The following is a 20,315-nucleotide window of genomic DNA, read 5'->3' as shown; positions in this document are numbered from 1 at the left end:
CTGCAGTAATGCTTCATTAGCATAATAGTTGAATTCCGTATCGGTAGAAGAATGTCGTCGGATGAAATTTTGTATAGCTATGGTAGTTGTAACAAGATGATTCTGAGTGTCAAACTTGAAAGATGGCATCGAGCATTGTATATGGTCGGAATCGAGTTCACCTACGACATGGCAAGTTAGGCTCGGAACATGACAACCAAAGACTGAAGATCGACCCCGAGTCCCACTGAGCTAGAACTCGGGGTTAGAATGCTAGTCTTCGAGAACATTGAGCTTGTAATCCCCGAGTCGAACTTAGCCCCGATCAAGCTCAAAGAAAAATTGTTAGCATAACCAGCAGAAGACCTAAATATTCGTGACTGGTCAGGTATTACGGCGAGAATCTCGGCGCTTATCAGTAAGGAACCGTCAATCAGCTAATCAAGAGATTTTTTACCTTTTATAGAATTGTACCTAAAGTAGGACTCATCTACTATATAAAGAGGGATTTAATAATTCATTAAACATGTTGTAACACGCATCCCAAAATAATACATTGTTATTGTTTCTCTTTAAGCTCTTGTTCCTCTGTATCCTGAAATCGTTCGAAGCGTACCTGGCTCGAGGGTGGCTAACCTTCCGAGGCTGATACTATTCAATTCATTTGGTTTGCATTTACTTTATCGTTATTTATTTTAATTGTGATCTAATTTATCATTTTGTATCAAGTTAGTCCATATATCCTTAAAACCACTTACAAATTTAATTGTTATCCGATTTCGAGGGTAAACAGTTTGGCGCACACCGTGGGGCTAAGGATAATAGTGGTTATTTGATACAAATCTCCATAACACACACTACTTTACACTTATTCTTTGAAGTGTCTCTAATTGGAGGGTAAAACTCAAAATGTCGAATTCTCAACCAGCACCCCTACATTTTGACAATGAGTCCGGTCATCACGGTGAAAATAACAACATAGCGCCCGGTGATGAGGTACTGGCTATTGATCCTATCGAAATTCCTGTCGCGGGCCCGATTGACGCTAATTTATATATGGCTATCGACGCAAACTTGTCTACCGACCCCGAGAATATTGTCCATGGTGGAGCCCGATCGGCAACTCAAAATACACAAAATATTGGAGGAGACGGAATCGATTTATGGGTAATCTTTGAAATGTTGCAGGCTCAACATGCAGCGATAGCTCAGTTACAGAACCAAAGTCGTGCACCGAGCAGAATTGAACCCGATCCACCCCGAGAAATCACCCGCAAGGATGAACCGGTACTCGAAGAGCTGACAAAACATATAGAATCAGGGGAGAAGAAAATCGAAGCTAATGACAAAAACGTGGAAACCTACAATTCCATGGCAGACCAAATCCCAAGAGCACCGCCAATATTGAAAGGCCTGGATTCCAAGAAGTTCGTACAAAAACCTTTTCCTCCGAGCAAGGATCCAAAGCCGATCCCTAAGAAATTTTGCATGCCCGAGATTGCTAAGTATAACGGAAAGACCGACCCAAATGAGCATGTAACCTCCTACACATGTGCCATCAAAGGGAACGACTTGGAGGATGATGAGAACGAGTCTGTCGTGTTGAAAAAGTTCGGAGTGACCCTGTCAAAAGAAGCTATGATATGGTACCACAACTTACCGCCTAATTCTATTGACTCATTTGCCATACTTGCAGGTTCTTTCATGAAAGTACACGTCGGGGCCATTAAGGTCGAGACCAGAAAATCGGACATTTTCAAAGTAAAACAGAAAGATAACGAGATACTCAGAGAGTTCGTGTCCCGATTTCAAATAGAACGAATGGACCTGCCACGGGTCGCTGATGATTTGGCCATTCAGGCTTTCACCCAAGGGCTCAATGTTCGAAGCTCGGTGGCTTCACACTAGTTGAAACAAAACCTGATAGAATATCCGACCGTTACTTAGGCTGACATACATAATCGGTATCAATCAACAATCAGAGTGGAAGATGATCAACTCAAGGCCTCTTCGGGGTCCGTTTATCCTATCAAAACCATCGACAGAGTCAGGAGAGACATCGATCGTAAACTGAGACCAAACAGGGATCGTTATCAGTCGTATAATGGAGACCGAAGAAGCAATGGGTCCGGGCGGAACTCTATGAGAAATGAAAGGAGAAGTGATCGAAGTCAGAGAAACTGAGGACTCATGAGCAAAAACAGCTTCAACAGGCCCATCGGGCCTAAAGAAGCACCGAGGTTATCGGAATACAAATTTAATATCGATGTTGCCACCATTGTATCAGTTATCGGGCGCATCAAAGATACAAAATGGCCTCATCCTCTACAATCTAATCCAACCCAAAGGGATCCTAACCAGATGTGTAAATATCACGGCACTCACGACCACAGAACGGAGGATTGCCGACAGGTGAGAGAGGAAGTAGCCTGAATATTCAACAACGGGAATCTTTGAGAATTCCTGAGCGATCGAAACAAGAATCATTTTAGGAATAGGGATTCTAACAAACAAACTGAACAAGAAGAACCTCAACACGTCATTAACATAATCATTGGTGGGGTCTATGTCCCTAAGGGGTCGATGTTGAAGCGCACCAAAGTGTCCATGACGAGGGAGAAACGAACTCGAGATTACGTACTGGAAGGAACCTTGTCTTTCAACAAGAGGACGCGGAAGGAATCGTGCAGCCTCACAATGATGCACTGGTAATATTTGTACTCGTAAATAAATTTGAGTTAAACGTGTGTTAATTAATCCAAGTAGCTCGTCCAACATCATCCGATCGAGGGTCGTGGAGCAGCTCGGTCTACAAGATCAAATCGTGCCTGCAGTCCGAGTTCTAAACGGATTCAACATGGCATGTGAAACCACTAAGGATGAGATAACATTAACAGTGAACATAACCGGGATCATCCAGGAAGCTAAGTTTTATGTGATCAAAGGAGACATGAGGTACAACTCTTTGTTCGGGAGGCCTTATATCCACAACATGAGAGCAGTGCCCTCGACACTGCACTAGGTGCTGAAATTTCCAACACCCAGTGAAGTCAAAATAGTTTATGGGGAACAACAGACCGCCAAGGAAATGTTCGCGGTTGATGAAGTGACCCCAAAATCCACAATCTCAACATCGAAGGATCCGAACCAGATGGTCAAAGACGGTGCCAAATAGCAATCACTGATACCAACCTCAACAGAATCAGAGGAACAAGCGGTAGACGAGGATGGTGATTACGGGGTCCCCAAATCTTTCATAGCCCCCGATGATTCTTACGCTATAAAACCAACGGTCGAAGAACTAGACCAAGTCGTATTGAGTGAACACTTGCCCGATCGAAAGGTACACCTGGGCACGGGGTTAAGCCTCGAGCTCAGGAAAAAACTCATTCAATTTCTTATAGCTAATGAAGATTGTTTCGCTTGGTCTCACCTTGATATGGCAGGGATCCCGCTGGAGATAACCATTCATAAGTTGAGCCTGGACCCAAAGTTCCATACGATCAAGCAGAAGAGGAGACCCTAGCTCGAGGTCAAATATACTTTCATCAAGGACGAGGTATCTAAACTCCTTAAAATATGGTCCATTCGGGAGGTTAAATACCCGGAGTGGTTAGCAAATGGAGTAGTAGCCCCTAAAAAAGGGAAAAAATTAAGAATATGTGTAGACTATAAGGATTTGAATAAGGTATGTCCCAAGGATTCTTTCCCTTTGCCCAACATCGATCGCATGATCGACGCCACGACCAACCACGAGATCCTTAGTTTTCTAGATAACTATTCTAGGTACAACCAAATACGGATGAACCCGGGTGATCAGGAAAAAACCTCCTTCACCACTAAATACGGCACATACTGTTATAACGTGATGCCATTCGGGTTAAAAAAACGTCGGTGCCACTTACCAACACCTAGTAAATCGGATGTTCGAGGAACAAATAGGAAAATCAATGGAGGTTTACATTGACGATATATTGGTTAAGTCACTACGAGTAGAGGACCATTTAAAACATTTGTAGGAAAACTTCAGCATATTGAAAAAGTACAATATGAAGCTGAACCCGAAGAAATGTGCGTTTGGAGTTGGGTCAGGTAAATTCCCCGGATTCGTGGTATCCAACCAGGGAATCGAGATCAATCCTGACAAGATCAAAAGCCATCAAAGATAGAACAGTTGTGGATAACGTGAAGGTCGTGCAAAGATTAACCGGGTGCATAGCCACCCTGGGGTGATTCATCTCAAGGTCCTCCGGCAAGAGCCGCCAGTTCTTCACACTATTGAAGAAGAAGAATAACTTCTCATGGACCCCGGAGTGCCAACGAGCCTTGGAGGAACTCAAGCGGTATCTATCGAGTCCACCGTTTCTTCACACACCAAGGACAGACGAGTAACTATACTTGTACTTGGCAGTATCGGAGATAGCGGTACGTAGAGTCCTGGTCTGGGAAGAGTAAGGTACGCAATTTCCAATTTACTATGTTAGCAGGACCTTAGGTGAGGCCAAAACTAGGTACATCACCTAGAAAAGCTGGTGCTCGCTTTGCTAAGCGCCTCTAGAAAGCTAAAATCATACTTCTAGTGTCACCCCATATGTGTCATGACTATATATCCGTTGAGGAATATCATGCATAAGCCCGAGCTCTCGGGACGGTTGGCCAGATGGGCCGTGGAAATCAATGGGTACGATATTGAATATTGACACTGGATCGCCATTAAATCTCAAAATTTGGAAGACTTTGTGGCCGACTTTATGCCGGACCTAATACCCGAGATCGAAAGAGAGTTATTAATCAACTCAGGAACCTTTTCGGGGATCTGGACCCTCTTTACGGACGGCGTTTCGAACGGAAAAGGGTTCGAACTTGGCATCGTATTAAAACCACCAACAGGTAATGTAGTCAGACAATCTATTAGGACAGTGAAATTGACTAACAACAAGGCCGAATATAAGGTCATGATTGCAGGTCTCGAACTAGCCAAAAGCTTGGGGGAAGAAGTGATCGAAGCCAAGTGCGACTCCCTCCTTGTGGTTAACCAAGTTAATGGGACATTCGAAGTCACAGAAGAACGAATGCAAAGGTACCTAGATAAGTTGCAGGTAACATTACATCGGTTCAAAGAATGAACTTTGTAACATGTACCTCGAGATAAAAATAGTGAGGGGGATGCCCTCACTAATTTAGGGTCATCGGTCAAGGACGACGAGTTCAACTCGGGGGAATTCGTACAACTTATGAGATCGGTAGTGGAAGAAGGCCATGCCGAGATTAACTCAACGAGTCTAACTTGGGACTAGAGAAATAAATATATAGAATATTTGAAGACTAGAAAATTACCCTCGGGTGCAAAATAATCAAGGGCCCAGCCTACAAAGGCAACCCGGTTTAGTTGTCCGGAGATGGAACTCTGTTCAAATAAATATTCGACGGCCCACTCACGATATGTCTAGGACCAGGGGATATCAAGTAAGTTTTGAGGGAAATCCACAAAGGCACATGTGGAAATCATTTAGGCGCCTAATCATTGGTTCGGAAAGTGATCAGAGTCGGCTACTACTAGATCGATATGGAAAAGGACGTGAAGGAGTTCGTACAAAAATATGATGAATATCAAAGACACGCTCCGATGATTCATCAGCCCGGGGAGCTGTTGCATTCGATTTTGTCACCATGGTCATTCATGAAGTGGAGAATGGATATTGTTGGCCCCTTCCGTGGGCACCTGATAATGCTCAATTTATATTGTTTATGAGTGACTATTTTTCTATGTATGTGGAAGACCACGCATACGGAAAGGTTAAGAAGAAGGAAGTCATCGATTTTATTTAGGACCACGTCATATGCCGGTTCGGAATGCCAGCCGAGATCATGTGCGACAACAGGAAATAATTCATCGGCAGCAAAGTTAGCAAGTTTCTCGAAGATCATAAGATCAAAATGATCCTATCAACTACCCTAGCAGGAACGGATAAGCAGAATCGACCAACAAAAACATACTCCAAAACCTCAAGAAGAGGTTGACCGACGCCAAAGGAAAATGGAAGGAAATACTGCTCGAAATCTTATTGGCATATCGTAAGACCTCGAAGTCCAGTACCGGGGCCGCCCCGTTCTTATTAGTTTATGGCGCCAAAGCTCTAATACCAGTCAGAGAACCAAGTCTCAAGTTCTGATATGTAACCAAGGAATCGAACGACGAGGCTATGAACACGAGCCTAGATCTATTAAATGAAAGGCGCAAAGCAACCCTTGTCCGGTTAGGCGCCCAAAAACAGCGGATCGAGAGATACTACAATCAAAGGGATAACCTTAGACACTTCAATGTTGGGGACTTAGTGTTAAAGAAGGTCACATTAAACACTCGAAACCCAAACGAAGGAAAGCTGGGGCCGAACTAGGAAAGACCTTATCAAATTATCGAGATCACCGGTAAATGATCGTACAAGCTCAGAACAATGAACGGTGAGCAACTACCAAGCAACTGGAACATAACATACTTGAAGCGATACTACTGTTAAGGTATGACCCCATTCATTTCCTTTTATTTATTTATATTACGAACTAACACTTGCAGGCAATCATCAAAGAATGATACAATCTTTAGGCCAGAAAGCACGCGTTACACTCTTTTTCCCTTGAACTGATTTTGTCCCAAATGGATTTTCCGGCAAGGTTTCTAACGAGGCAACAATAAATTGTTCTATCTTAGAATTGAAGGCCGGTTATGAATCGGTATCGAAGATCACGACAACAATATTCGAGGCCTCTTTATGCTCGGCCACAAACACTGGGGGAATAACCCTCGGATAACGACTTTAGCAAGGAAGGAAACTTTATGATTGAATGGTCTCGGCTTAATCAATAGGATTTACGGTAAGGGTTAAACAGTCAAATGAACCATGTCCGCATAGACTACTCGAGCCTTGGAACAAAACTTGTACACGTGTACAACTATTACGCACAAGAATAAAAAGATGTTTCTACCTTGCGGATAAATATCTTGTCCCTTAAGAATGTCTCTTTTTTCTTTTCCTCTCAAGGAATTTCTTACATTCGATCCCCTAAAGGTATCGAGCCTAAGGGCCACCTTTATCTGGGCTCAAACGATCACCCCCAATCGAGGACTGCAGTCCAAAAACAAACTCGGTAGGCTCGTGCTATCGGAGCTTGAGGGCACGAGACCTATTAGACAGCGCCCGAACCTTAAAGGCTACGGCCATCCCCATTCAGAGACTGTTATCTTAGGCAATCCTGGATACTTCGGGGTAATAAACCCACTGAAAACACCCAAACTAAAGTCTACGGCTATATTAAAATGGCTCGGAGACGTCCGAGACCCGTAACAAAAAATAAGGCCTTCACAATTTCATAACCAGTTCTAAAGGTTACCTTCGGCAAACTATAATCTAAAAATTCATAAGTATTTTGGGGAAAAAGGTTTATGTCATACTGAACCCCCATGATGCCTTAAGCAAAATAATGTCGAAGGCAAGGCCTGTTCAAACCTCCGAACATGACCTAACTATTTTATGTTAAGGCATTTAGATCTTTGCAAACATAAAGAGTAAAGCAAAGGAAAACAAAATTCTTAAACTGTCGAATGGAAAAACAAGCCTTGTATATTATATACAGTTTTTACAAAGGCCAAATGGCCTTAACAAAAAGTGCAAAGTGCATAAGTACGAAAAAAAGCAAGAACATCTACAAAGGCGTCTAAATAGCCTGGCCTTCTTCGCCCCCGGTTCCATCGGAACCCTCAGAGTCTTCTTCTTCTTCTTCTTCCTCAAGGTAAGCCAATTTATTGGCCTCGGCCTCGAGCCCCTTAGCGATTTCGATCTCAGTATATAGATCAAAACTCTGAGCATGTTAGGGGTGGTAGATTAAGGCAATTCCAAAAGTCCATACAACGAGCTGTTGCAGAGATTGTTACTCCCACCATGAAGGCTTGGAGGAAGACTAAGGGGAATGCTTATGATGTATAAAAAAAGGGTAAATATTGGGTAAGTGGGGAGAATCAGTTTAGCGGATCCCATCCTCATTGTGTGAAGTGTATGAAATATCATTAGGGGGTATGTCACTATGGTACTAATGTATGTTTTGGATGTGGAGTAGAGGGGCATCAATTAAGGTACTGCCCTATCAATCTAAAGTCATCAAGTAAGTCACTACTTAATACATCATTATGAACACCGCATTATTTTCCTTGTTGTATATGTACATCCATATTGAAGAGGCCTACATAAATATGGTCTTAACCAAAATGTTGAATCACAAAACATTGCATATATCTACTCTTTGAAAGAGATACATTATTCGTGAATCCACTCTATCATAAATTCTCTTATTTAAAACCTCTTGTGGAATTGAGCTCTATAGTTATGTCCTTGAATTGAGTTATAACTCTAGGATTAATACTTTCCACTTGCTTTCTTAAATTCTCAACAAAGGACTATACCTGATGGATTTCGTACTGAACCTTTTGATTCAAATGGATAACATCTGGTCATTTGTGCCTATGCACGCACCACCATAATATTTACCTATGTGGTATCAAATCGAATGTAAAGCAACCTAGTGTTGAGATCCTTCTTGAGTCACTCTTTTTCTCTCTGGTGTATGTGGCTCATATGGTTTGAACAATCACTTTGTTCCTTTGTGTATATTATCACGAATCCTTTTCACCGTCTAGTAACATGAGAGCATATTGATTTGAAAGACAAGTTTATCGTATCTCTAGTCCTCTCATATAGGATCAACTATTGGCAAAGGTTAAGTTGTGAGAATGATAATAATCTCACAAATGTTCAACTTTTTTTTCATCCTCACTGGTTTGTGGCATAGATTTCTTGTGTCAAATACAGTTAGGAGCGTAATGCAACTTTGTGTATCTTGAAACCCATATCACATTCAAGGTATTAGAATATTCTCATTTCGAGTTAAACTGATTTTTCCTACATTCCAAGAGGCGACTGGTGTCACATAAGTGCTATATCTCTTTGAGGCTTACTATTGCCAAACAAGTCACGTATAGAATGAAACAATTTTTGTTGTACTATTCATGGCTCATAGTCTTCCAAGAATAACTGACGCTAATGTCTTTATCCTCCCGACCATGCCACGCATATGTCACATGTCTAAAATGACTCATTTATTTAAATCTCAGAATCAGAAACATGATCCCTACATTATCAATGCCTACTAGGCTACTCTATGCTTCATGTGTCGAATCAATGATGTCATCACAATGATTAACCATGTCAGCACTATTGGTAGTAACCTTCATGTCTCTTAGGATATAACATCCTGAAATGTCGTGCTCGGCACATTGATGGATTCTTGAATAATTTCATCCCAATCTCGAACCTCGTTGTTCCTATTTTTAGTAAACCTATGGGGGTTAAAGGTTCAAACATGTCAAAGAAGAAGCATCATTCCGTGATCAAATATATTGGACAGAAAAGTTTATGGTCATATTCATGCTAGCACATATTAGAGTAATTGTTCGATGTCACAAAAGTTTTAGTTTGGGTGTTCGGCATAGAGATTTAGAATGGAAGAAAGTGAACGGGTTATTCTAAATATTTCTCTATGAATATATTGTGTGAATTGTTAAGGAAGGTAAAGTATATGTCGTCATATTAGGCTTTATGAAATCTCGAAGGAAATAGGCCAAACTATGAGTATGGTGTTTCCCTATTATTGTTCTTCGTGTACCCGGTGTTTCATTTGTCTATGTTTAAGAAGGTGAAGTTAATGGATAATTTGATTATGAGGAGCAACTATTTCCTATCCTTGTTCGAAAAGTCTGGAAGTTGAGATTGCCTCCGTTAATGTGTTATGGCGAAGTCGGTAAGTCGAGGAGGCCACCTTAAGGGCCAAAAAGTGTTAAGGAAATAAACTGTTCTCACTTGAGTATATAGTCAAATGATTGTGATTTGGAAGGTACTTTCTATGTGTTATAATTTAAATATGTGCAGCGCATGTCCAGATATCACTCTTGATAATATAATGCCTGTAATGATGAGATTTGTGATGTTGATATATATGGTGATGCTTTGTCAAGTTGTGTATGTGATAGGTTGATTTTGGTGATTATCTGACAGGTGGATAGGCCCACCTACAAGGGAAACTCTGCCGAAAGTTTTATGAATTTGTAAAGATGGCCAAATTTTAAGGGCCATAAGTAAGTTGAGGTTTTGGAAAGGAAGTATAAGACCCATGTAGTCATAAGCGCCTATGTATAATGGCTGGAGGTAAAAGGATGGTAACTCTATTATTAGAAGTGACTTGTAAAACATTTGAGGATGAATGTTCTTAAGTGGGGGAGAATGTAACACCCCGAAAATTTTTGAAGTACTTAAGCGCTATTAAGAAAGTCGATGTGCGCTAATTATATTATTTTGTGTGTAGACAAGGATTATTATATGAATAATATCAATTGATCATGATAATATATGTATGAGGTGCATTAATAATGGTTTATGGTCTAAGAAGAGCCCCAAGGCTAAGTCAAGTTGAACATTTTATGATGGGATAAAGTTTCAAGTGAGTTCGCACAAGACCTAAATTCAAACGAGCATACCTATCTTGATTTGAAGATTTATATGGTGTATTACTGATCAAATGAAATGTCTATGTGTCTAGTTTCTAACGCTTCAAACCGTTCGTCATTTGAACACTCCTACAAGAAGTTATGACCAAATTACCAAATGCTGGAAAAATGCGATTCTGCGACTAATTCTGCGATCGCAGAATAATTATGCGATCGCGAAACTGCTTCTGCGACCGCAAACTGGTCGTAGAATGGACCAGAATAGCCCAGTTCTGGGCACCGATTTTTGCGACCCGCATACCCATTCTGCGGTCCATTATGCGACCACAGACCTGCTTTTGTAGGGTTAATTTTTTTATTTTCATAACCCGACCCCATTTTGATAAATAGGCTTTGGGGTTTATTTTGGGACGATTATCTAAGGGTTTTTAAAGAGAAGTTAGAGTGTTCTAGAGAGAGAAAGTAGATTAAGTGTTTTGTTCATCAAGATCTTGCCCAAGCTTTGAAATCCAACAAGGAAATCTCACAAGATCTTCATCTAAGAGGCAAGATTCAAACCCCTAGTTTTCAATTTCGAGTTTGGGGAAAAGATGGGTAATTGGGAGTATGATTCTTGGGTGTAAGAGTATTATTTATACATGCTTGTACTAATAAGGTTTGTAAAAAGATTGTTGAGCTCAAATAAGTAATGATTGGGTTGTGGAGTGAAAGAAATCTTGTAGAAGAATCTTGTAGTTAAATTTGCACACCTAGCGTTTGATAAAATGCTCAAATGAGCTGAGACCATGAATATCTTCCTAATAATGGTTTAATTTTGTTATGTCTCAAAATAGATTGGGATTGCTAGAATTTCCGGAACTTGTAGTAATTTAAGGAAAGCTAAAAGTAAGGTATGTTGGCTAAACTACTCTCTTAGAATTGAATTCAATGATGTTCTCATAAGTTTCAAGTATTGTTGTCTCAAGTTCCTTATTCTATGTTCCTAGTTGTTCCCAATAAATCCGATTGTCCCGAATAAGCAAAGTGTCAGGAATTAAGTATTCAAAACATGTTCCGAATGTTCCTAACACATTATGTTATCCTTTGGGAATGTGTTCAAGAATGATATGTGTATTAAAATGCTATGTCTTTGAGTTGTGTTTCAAATGAAAGTTACGATTCCAAATTGTGTGAGAAAACTCAATATGCTTAAGACTCTTAATTGCTCATATGTGTACCTAAAGCCTTGATTGGAAATGTCTTACTGTTGATAACCTATAAAGATGTGAAAGAAGTATGAAATGCGATGATTGATATAAGTAAAAGTTATACTTGTGGACAATGGTGCCAATGGAATTAAAAGATGTGAAAGAAGTATAAAATGCGATGATTGATATAAGTGAAAGTTATATTGTGGCCAATGGAGCAAATGAAATGAAATGATATGAGAAAGGTTATGAAATGAGCCTTGATTCAACTATTCCGAATTGACTCCGTGCTAAAATTATGGTGGTATTGGTATTGATAGTAATTGTGGTTGATTCTCTAAAGAGATAGCCTAGCCGATCGGGCCGTGATCGGACTCTGTGCTAAAATTACGGTGGTATTGATAATGGTAGTAATTGTGATTGATGTCTCTAATGAGATAGCCTAGCCAGTCGGGACGTGATTGGACTTCGTGCTAAAAGTACGGTGGCATTGGTATTTTGAACATCGGTATTGTGAACACTGATATTGTGAATATTGGTATTATTAACATTAGTATTGTGAACAGTGGTATATCGGTGCTAAAGATCTCCCAATCAAAAATAATATTATCATCATAATTTGATTATCACTTCACAATGTTATCTTCATATTTTGGAAATTATTATGTTTTAACTTGGCATTTGAATATCATTGATTGTGACTTGTTGATTCTATGGATTTCCTTCTTTTTTTTTTACATCGGTATTCTATTTTAAAAGAGGACAGTTAGCTTTACATATTAGTACTATTCCATATGTACTAACGTCCCTTTTTGTCGGGGACGCTGCATTTTCAATGGATGTAGGTGATTCATCAGCAGTGCAACTTTGGTCCTCGTTAGCAGTTACACCCTATTCAGCAGGTTTTGGTGAGCCCTACTCTATTCTGGGCCCGATGTCACTTGATGTTACACTTTGTGTCTTGAAGTATAGTCGGGGCCTTGTTGCCGGCACTTCCATACTATTCTTCTATCATATTTAGAGGCTCCGTAGATAGGTTGTGGGTGGTGTATGATGTTGGGAATTGAACTAGAAATATTTCTATTTGGCAAACATGTTTTTCACTAAATCTATAAACTTGTAATACTCTAAAAATTATGAATGAAGTTGCTAATGGAATGACATGGGAGTTGTTAATAAAATATTTTCAATATTTGATTAATGGAGTGTATCTCCTCTTTATTCATGGATGAGTTTGGGTAGAAGGAAATCTAATAGGCTTGCTCGATCGGGTTCACTCGCTTGAGCGCCGGTCGTGCTCCCCGAGTTTGGGGGACGTGACATCCGGTGACATCGTCCGTGGCAATAGAATCCATGTCATCAAAAAATCTTTGGAGGGGATCGTTCGCTCCTTGGTCTACCTCATTTGACGCTCCTTCGCCGCTTAAGCTTCACCGAACATTGAGTCCGTGAACGAAGGCGATATCGTTATATCTATGACACCGAGTGGAGCAGAACCGGCGTCTTGAGGGTTCTCGACCTTCACTAATGCATCGACCTCTTGAATTTGGGAGGGATTGGCCTCTATTGTCCCTCATTCGGTTGATGTCCGTTCTTCAGGGACCGATGGCTCTGGGGCCACTAAAATTTCATCCTCTCCAGACTCGTCCCTGAATCGGTGGAGGGAGTTCGAATCAAGTATTTGGGAGCTGGAGGTTTCTTTTGGCTTGCGGATTAGCCTCCTCCTTGGTTTCTTTTTCTCCGAGCTCAGAGAACTCAGAGCCCTTTTTCTTTTCTTCTCTTCACCCTGTTTCGGAGCAGGGGACTCAGTGGGGAAATCATCACTACCGGATGGGGCCTCATTTGGACATCCTTGGGTAAACCTGCAAAAAGAAATAAAATAAGTAAGGACTTAATCATGCAAAAGGGAAATCAAATATTACTCACGAAAAAGATTTCACTGTGCAATCGAGCCTCCCATCGGCCCTTTGAAAGCCCGCGCCACTAGTACTCGAAATAAGGCATTTGTGATACGATTCCCTCGACCCACTCCTTGATTCGAGGAACTGCGTTCGAGATTCGAGCAACAGTTGCATCATCATAGAACACCGATAAGAAGGGAGGAAAAGGGCGATAAATAAAATCTTAGAAGAAAAATTATATACTTATATGACATGTTCCACTTCTCATGGAACGACATGTGTTCGGCCGGGATCAAGTCCGAGGTCCTCACTCAGACGAAACGGCCTAGCAAACCTCGATCCCTATCTTCATCGATACTTGAGAACGGGGACTTAATGGCCCAACGAGCGATCTTGATCAGCCCCCCGGTAGAGTCGGGGACTGTATAAACATATGAGGTGGTCGATAGTGAAAGTGCACCTTTCGATCTTGCTTACAAAGAAACTAAGGAGGGTTACGATCCTCCAGAAAGAAGGGTGAATTTGACTGAGGGTTACGTCGTATCTTTTGCAAAAGTCGAAGATAACTGAGTCCAAGGGGCCCAACGTGAAGGGATAAGTGTAAACACTTAAAATCCCTCGACGTGGGTGGTGATGGCTTCGTCAGGTTCGGGAACTACCACATGTTTATCAACCCAGTTATAATCCTTTTTAATTTTGGAGAGAATATCCTCGGTGATCTAGCAGATGTACCTCGAGACCTTCTCACACCGGCCTGGTATGGAGGAGGGCTTTTCGACTTTAAAGTCAGCATTGACCGGGCATCCCCCCGGGATGAACATTTTTAGAGGATGGTTCTGGTGCTGGCTCCTCGAAAATAGTACGTGAAGAGATCTTCGGTAGGCGACCGCGAGGTAGAATGAATTTCTTTTTGGGGAATGGTTTTAGAAGTTTTCGCCATTTCTTTATGAAGAGGAAATAAAGAAAAAGAGGAAGTTAAAAGAGTACACTTAATGGTTTGTGTTGAAGCGGAACAGAAGTTCTTATAAAAAGACCTCAAATATAAGTGCCTAAAAATATTGATATTGCTAAGGTACATGGGCAAAAGCTTTGAATGTAAAGTTTGAATGAGCAAAATTAGGGGGTATTTATAGTGTTTAATGACGGTTCGCATCCAGGAGTGACCGACCAACAACTGACCAACATTTAATGCCATTAAGACTTGACTGAAGAGACGTTGCGACTATTTTGTCATTTCTGTCGTGTGGTGTCGAAGAAAGAATTAAAAGGTCATGTCGTTTCTCGTCGTCTACTCTCCGAAAAATGAGGGGACTATCTGTATACGGTCGGAATCGAGCTCGCCTACGACATGGAAAGTTATGCTCGGAACATGACAACCAAAGATTAAGACCGACCCCGAGTCCCACCGAGCTAGAACCCGGGGTCAGAATGCATGTTTTCGAGAACATTGAGTCCGCAATCCCGGAGTCGACCTTAGCCCCTATCGAGCTCGAAGAAATATTATTAGAATAACCAACAGAAGACCGAAATATCCATAACTGGTCTGGTATTACGGCGGGAATCTCGGTGTGTATCAGTAAGGAACCGACACTCAGCTAATCAAGGGATTTTTTTTACCTTTTATAGAATTGTACCTAAAGTATGACTCCTCTACTATATAAATGGGGGTCTGATAATTCATTAAATGCATTGTAACACGCATCCCAAAGCAATACATTGTTATTATTTCTCTTTAAGCTCTTGTTCTTCTGTATCCTGAAACCGTTCGAAGCGTACCTGGCTCGAGGGTGGCTAACCTTCCAAGGCTGATACTATTCAATTCGTGTGGTTTGCATTTACTTTGTCATTATTTATTTCAATTGCGATCTAATTTATCTAAAACCACTTACAAATTCAATTGTTATCCGATTTTGAGGGCAAACAAGCGTAAAATAAAAATAATTTTAAATATGTAAAAAAATATTATTTTCGTAAAAATATTAGTTAAGTATATTTAAATTCAAAAAGAATAACTAATTATTAGCAACACATAATGCATAATTTTTTTTAATATTTAAATTCAAAAAGAAACTAATTATTACCTAACCTAACTAACTTTGTCTTGAATTGCCAAGTGGCCTATTGCGATGCTGCCACTTGACTTAATGTGGAGCCTTTTTCTTCTTCATTTAATAATATATATATATATATATTCAAAAAGAATAACTAATTATTACCTAACCTAATTACCTTTGTCCTGAATTGCAAGTGACCTATTGTGAGGCTGCCACTTGGCTTAATGTGGATATTTCTTCTTCTTTGTTTAATAATATATAGATTACGCAATGCAATTATAAATTTATTACCTATTTGGAGGTAATTTCACAAATTAAATTTGATAATTATTTTAAAGATTCGGGAATTAATAGCCTATAAGAGAAGAAATTATAAATGATTATTTGTAAGAAGAGAATTGATAATCCAAAGAAGGATGTAGATAATTTGTTTTAGTGTGAAAAAAGAAGAAGATAATTTGAAAAGTTACAAGACATTACAAAAACAAAAAATCAAAAACAAGAAAAGTCAATAAAGAATTTGGAAAGTTACAATATGATTAATGTATATAACAACAACAATATACCCAGTATTATCTACATCGTGGGAAATATGATTCATGTATTCGTAAAATTTAAAAGAATGGTAAAATAAGAAACAAATATGAAAAAAAAATTAAATCAATACGGGATAATTTGAAAAATATAAATTTATAGAGAGGATAAGTTTGTCTTGAATAAATTAATTTTCTGCTTCTGCTTCTTGGAAGAAGCTAGAATTATCTGCTTCTTCCCAAAAGTAGAAAAACTGCTTCTGTTTGGCCAAACAACTTACATTTTTAAAAAAGTTTTTTTTAAACAAAAAAAAATATTTTTGACCCCTCAGAAACAGAAGGAAGAAATGGGCCAATCTATAGCAAAAAGTATTGGGCTGGCTATATTTTGAAGGTCCATAAGCCCAATAACCCAAGACATCATTAATCATTTCTAGGTTTATTAATCCCTAACTCACCACCTTACACAAACTTCCCCCGCTAGGGTTTTGCAGTCTTCACACAAACGCCGACTTCCCCCGCTAGGGTTTTGCTGTCTTCACAGAAACGCCGAGAGAGAAAGAGAGTAAAGCAAAATGAAGACAATACTCTCATCAGAAACAATGGACATCCCAGATGGGGTAAACATTAAAGTAAAAGCAAAGCAAATAGAAGTAGAAGGACCAAGAGGAAAACTCACTAGAAATTTCAAGCATTTAAATCTTGATTTTCAGCTCATTAAAGATGAAGAAACAGGCAAAAAAAAGCTCAAGATTGATGCTTGGTTTGGTTCGCGTAAGACTACGGCTGCAATCCGTACAGCACTTAGTCACGTTGAGAATTTGATCACTGGTGTCACTAAAGGGTACCGTTACAAGATGCGTTTTGTGTATGCTCATTTTCCTATTAATGCGTCGATTAGTGGAGGGAATAAGGCCATTGAGATCAGGAATTTCCTTGGCGAGAAGAGGGTATGATTTCTTTCTCTTTTTTTTGTAGTCTTTGTTTTTGTTATGTATTAAGTGGGTTTTTATGATCTGATTAAAATGTTGGTTTGTTTTTGTTTGTTTAACTATGATGCTGGTATCTTGAAATGTTTGATTATACATGTTGCTGTTGTATGTTAATTTTAACTTTAGGAATGTTCATCTAATTTTCGTTTTGGGAAATATATAAGCTTCTCGACTCTCGAGTGTGTTTGGTACGAAGGAAAGTATTTTTCATGAATTTTAGTTTTTGTTAAACTTAATTTTTTACATTTACAGGATAATTTTCATGTGTTTGGTTAGATATAAATATTGCTTACACATGATTATCCTGTGTGACCTTGCTCTGTTCCTAAGGTTGGATGAAGTAGGAGGATTACGGTAGGTTGATAATCAGCCTAAAACTAGTTAAACTATAATGAATAAGCAGCTGGAATAGTTCATTTGGTGGGTCCCGCGGGGCTCGGGTGAGTTCCGGAGTGATTTCGGATCATTATCCTCATATTGGCATTACTGGTTTCTCTGATTTCTGGCGCTGGGCTATTAGTCATCGCGAAGAGTATTATGGGGCCACTGGTGGTTTAGTCATCGCGGTCGCGACAGGAGGAGTGCGTTTGCGAAAGTTTGAGCGGGTTGCTCTACGCGTTCGCGATAGGGTACCGCGTTCGCGTTGAGAAGCTGGGGATTGGTGGAGTTGTTGTTGTGTAGGATAAGGGATAATCATAGTGTTGTTGGTCATATACTTGTATTAACGGTGAATAACAATGGGTAAGTGTTGATTAAAGTAAGCGATATGTAGTAAGAGTTGAGATGTTGCAAGGGAAAATGACTTCTCTCGCTAATGGAGGGAATTCATATATTTTCCTTGGAGGAAAACCTTTCCACATTTCAAGATATGTGGTAAATATTTTCCAAGAAAACATTTTTTGCCATACCAAAGACGCTTGATCAGGGCCTTTTCTTTTTCATTGGCTGCTCAGGGATAGGTTTCAAATAGCAGAGGTAAAAAGCATTGAGAAGTGTTTAACAACTTTGATGCCTTTACTTCATGCTGCTTGTTGTATGGACTATATCCGTCTTTTCTTAAACATGTGGAGATCATCGCAACACTAATATTGATGGATTTAAATGTCCCTTGCATGGTTTATAGTGTTCTTGAGCAATGGGCTTCATTGTGCTTTTATTTTGCTGATTGTTTTTAAAATTATACAGGAATGTACTAAGACAAGCTTCATTGTGCTTTATTTTTGCTGATTGTTTTTAAAATTATACAGGAATGTACTAAGACAATGATTTGATACTTTTAGAGGATGCTTTCTAAGTTTTTCTTTAACCCCCCCCCCCCCCTCCCTTCTCCTGTTCAATGGTCATGATTAAAGGGAAGTTGTCCTAGAATGATTGATATGTTTGTCTACTCGTCTTCCAACACTACAGAATGTAGAATCTGTTGACCTTTGCTTGGAAATGATATTGTTATATTAAATTTAAATTTAAATTTCTTCCCTTATCACTGGGATCTCTATGCATTAGCTTGTAATTATCTTCTTGTTTGGATGCTGTGATCCACAATACATTGCTATCTCACGTTTCAGCATGATTTGACATTTAAATAACCTTGAGGTCGTATAATTTGTTTTTGCTGTTGCACTTGTTATGGGCATTTCTTAAGTGTAGAGCACTAAGAGACCGACTTGTTTGCTGTGATTTTCAGGTGAGGAAAGTCGATATGCTTGAAGGAGTTACTGTTGTCCGGTCAGAAAAAGTGAAGGATGAGTTGGTATTGGACGGAAATGACATTGAACTTGTCTCACGATCTGCTGCCCTCATTAACCAAGTAAACCTCCGTTTCTTTTCTGTTCTTTTAGATATCACCCTATTTCGCCGTAATATGTGTTTACTCTTTATAGTGAATATCAATATCTTGCATATTGAGGTCATATATTGTTTTTTTTTGGGACAGAAATGCCATGTGAAGAACAAAGATATCCGTAAGTTCCTTGATGGTATCTATGTCAGCGAGAAGGGAAGAATAGTTGAGGAAGAGTAAGTAGTTATCAGTAGATTGCTCTTGGTCTGTTTGTTCTCGTTATTTTTGGTTAAGAGTTGAGGTTATGTTGGGATCCCTTGCAAATTTGTTTGGAGTTAGATCAATCAAAATATTGTAAGGTTTTTTACTTAAGATTCTTTTGAGATAAGTAATTTGTTCTTGGAACTGGGAAGATTAATGTTTTTCTTGAAAGCAGATTGATTATAGTAATTCTAAATCTGCGTTGTTTTCTGTTTTTCTATCAAGCGGCACGATTTTTTTTTGAGGAAAAAAAATGCCCAATGTAATCTCACATAGTGGAGTCTGTGGAGGGTAGTGTATACAAAAACCTTACTCTTACCTTGTGGAGATAGAAATGTTGTTTCTGATAGACCCCCGGCTCAGTAAAAGCATAAAGCGCAAATAGGAAAGAGAAACGATAGTGTACAAGCCATGAAAATGAAGCAGCAAGATAATAAGATGACCAAAACGAAAAACACATGTAGCAGGCCAGGAACCAGAATACATACTAATATTACTAAAATGGATTGGAAAGGAATAGTGCTTGACTATCTACTAACTTTCTACCCTCGGTAAGGACACCGGGAGTTGATTCAAAACACTTTCCAATCGTGATGGGGTTGCATCAGGGATCAGTGCAATAGTTCGTTTTTACGAAGAATAAACAAGACCTATTGACACCATACTTGTTAAGGTAAGGATGATTTTAGCAACACTTTTGTAGTAAAACATTGATCAATTTAATGTTTTGAGTTTGTTTATTCTTACCATCAGTGTTGCCATGTTATGAGGGTATAGATTATCTAATTGTGGTGGCTGTGGCTGCCAAGATTTGGCAAATCATGTGATTTATTTCCAAGGCTCCTCTGAATCTACTATCCACAAGCTATCAAATGTGATGGAGCCAGTAAGCAGTAAGTGAAACAAAAAAATATTTACTAGCAAACACTGTTAAACGTTTTGGATGTTCCAAAGAAAGAGAAAGAATCATATAAGTTGGGGGTTGCCATGTTTCATCTTGTAGAGAATCGGTGGTTTTTGTAAGCACAGATACTTGGTTCATGTGCTGGTTGGAACTAGAGGCATTTATTGGTATA

General features: G+C 39.5%; 1 protein-coding gene across 1 annotated transcript; it reads left to right on the top strand.

Moving 5' to 3' along the window:
• Positions 1 to 16,665: 16,665 nt before the first annotated feature.
• On the top strand, positions 16,666 to 19,435 carry LOC107813756 (large ribosomal subunit protein uL6z/uL6y). The gene is made up of 3 exons (XM_016639061.2): positions 16,666 to 17,156; positions 18,883 to 19,005; positions 19,132 to 19,435. The coding sequence occupies exons 1-3, from the start codon at positions 16,782 to 16,784 to the stop codon at positions 19,216 to 19,218; spliced, it is 585 nt and encodes a 194-aa protein (XP_016494547.1). The 5' UTR covers positions 16,666 to 16,781; the 3' UTR covers positions 19,219 to 19,435.
• Positions 19,436 to 20,315: the final 880 nt, after the last annotated feature.

Source organism: Nicotiana tabacum, chromosome 15 (genome assembly GCF_000715075.1).
Source record: "Nicotiana tabacum cultivar K326 chromosome 15, ASM71507v2, whole genome shotgun sequence".
Taxonomy (NCBI): Eukaryota; Viridiplantae; Streptophyta; class Magnoliopsida; order Solanales; family Solanaceae; genus Nicotiana; species Nicotiana tabacum.
This window is presented reverse-complemented; position numbering and strand designations above follow the sequence as displayed.

Excerpts from the sequence above, each read along its gene's own strand:
- LOC107813756 (XM_016639061.2), top strand. The coding sequence starts at position 16,782 with ATGAAGACAATACTCTCATCAGAAACAATGGACATCCCAGATGGGGTA. Across the intron at positions 17,157-18,882 it reads ATTTCCTTGGCGAGAAGAGG|GTGAGGAAAGTCGATATGCT; the intron begins GTATGATTTCTT and ends TGTGATTTTCAG. Across the intron at positions 19,006-19,131 it reads CTGCTGCCCTCATTAACCAA|AAATGCCATGTGAAGAACAA; the intron begins GTAAACCTCCGT and ends TTTTTGGGACAG.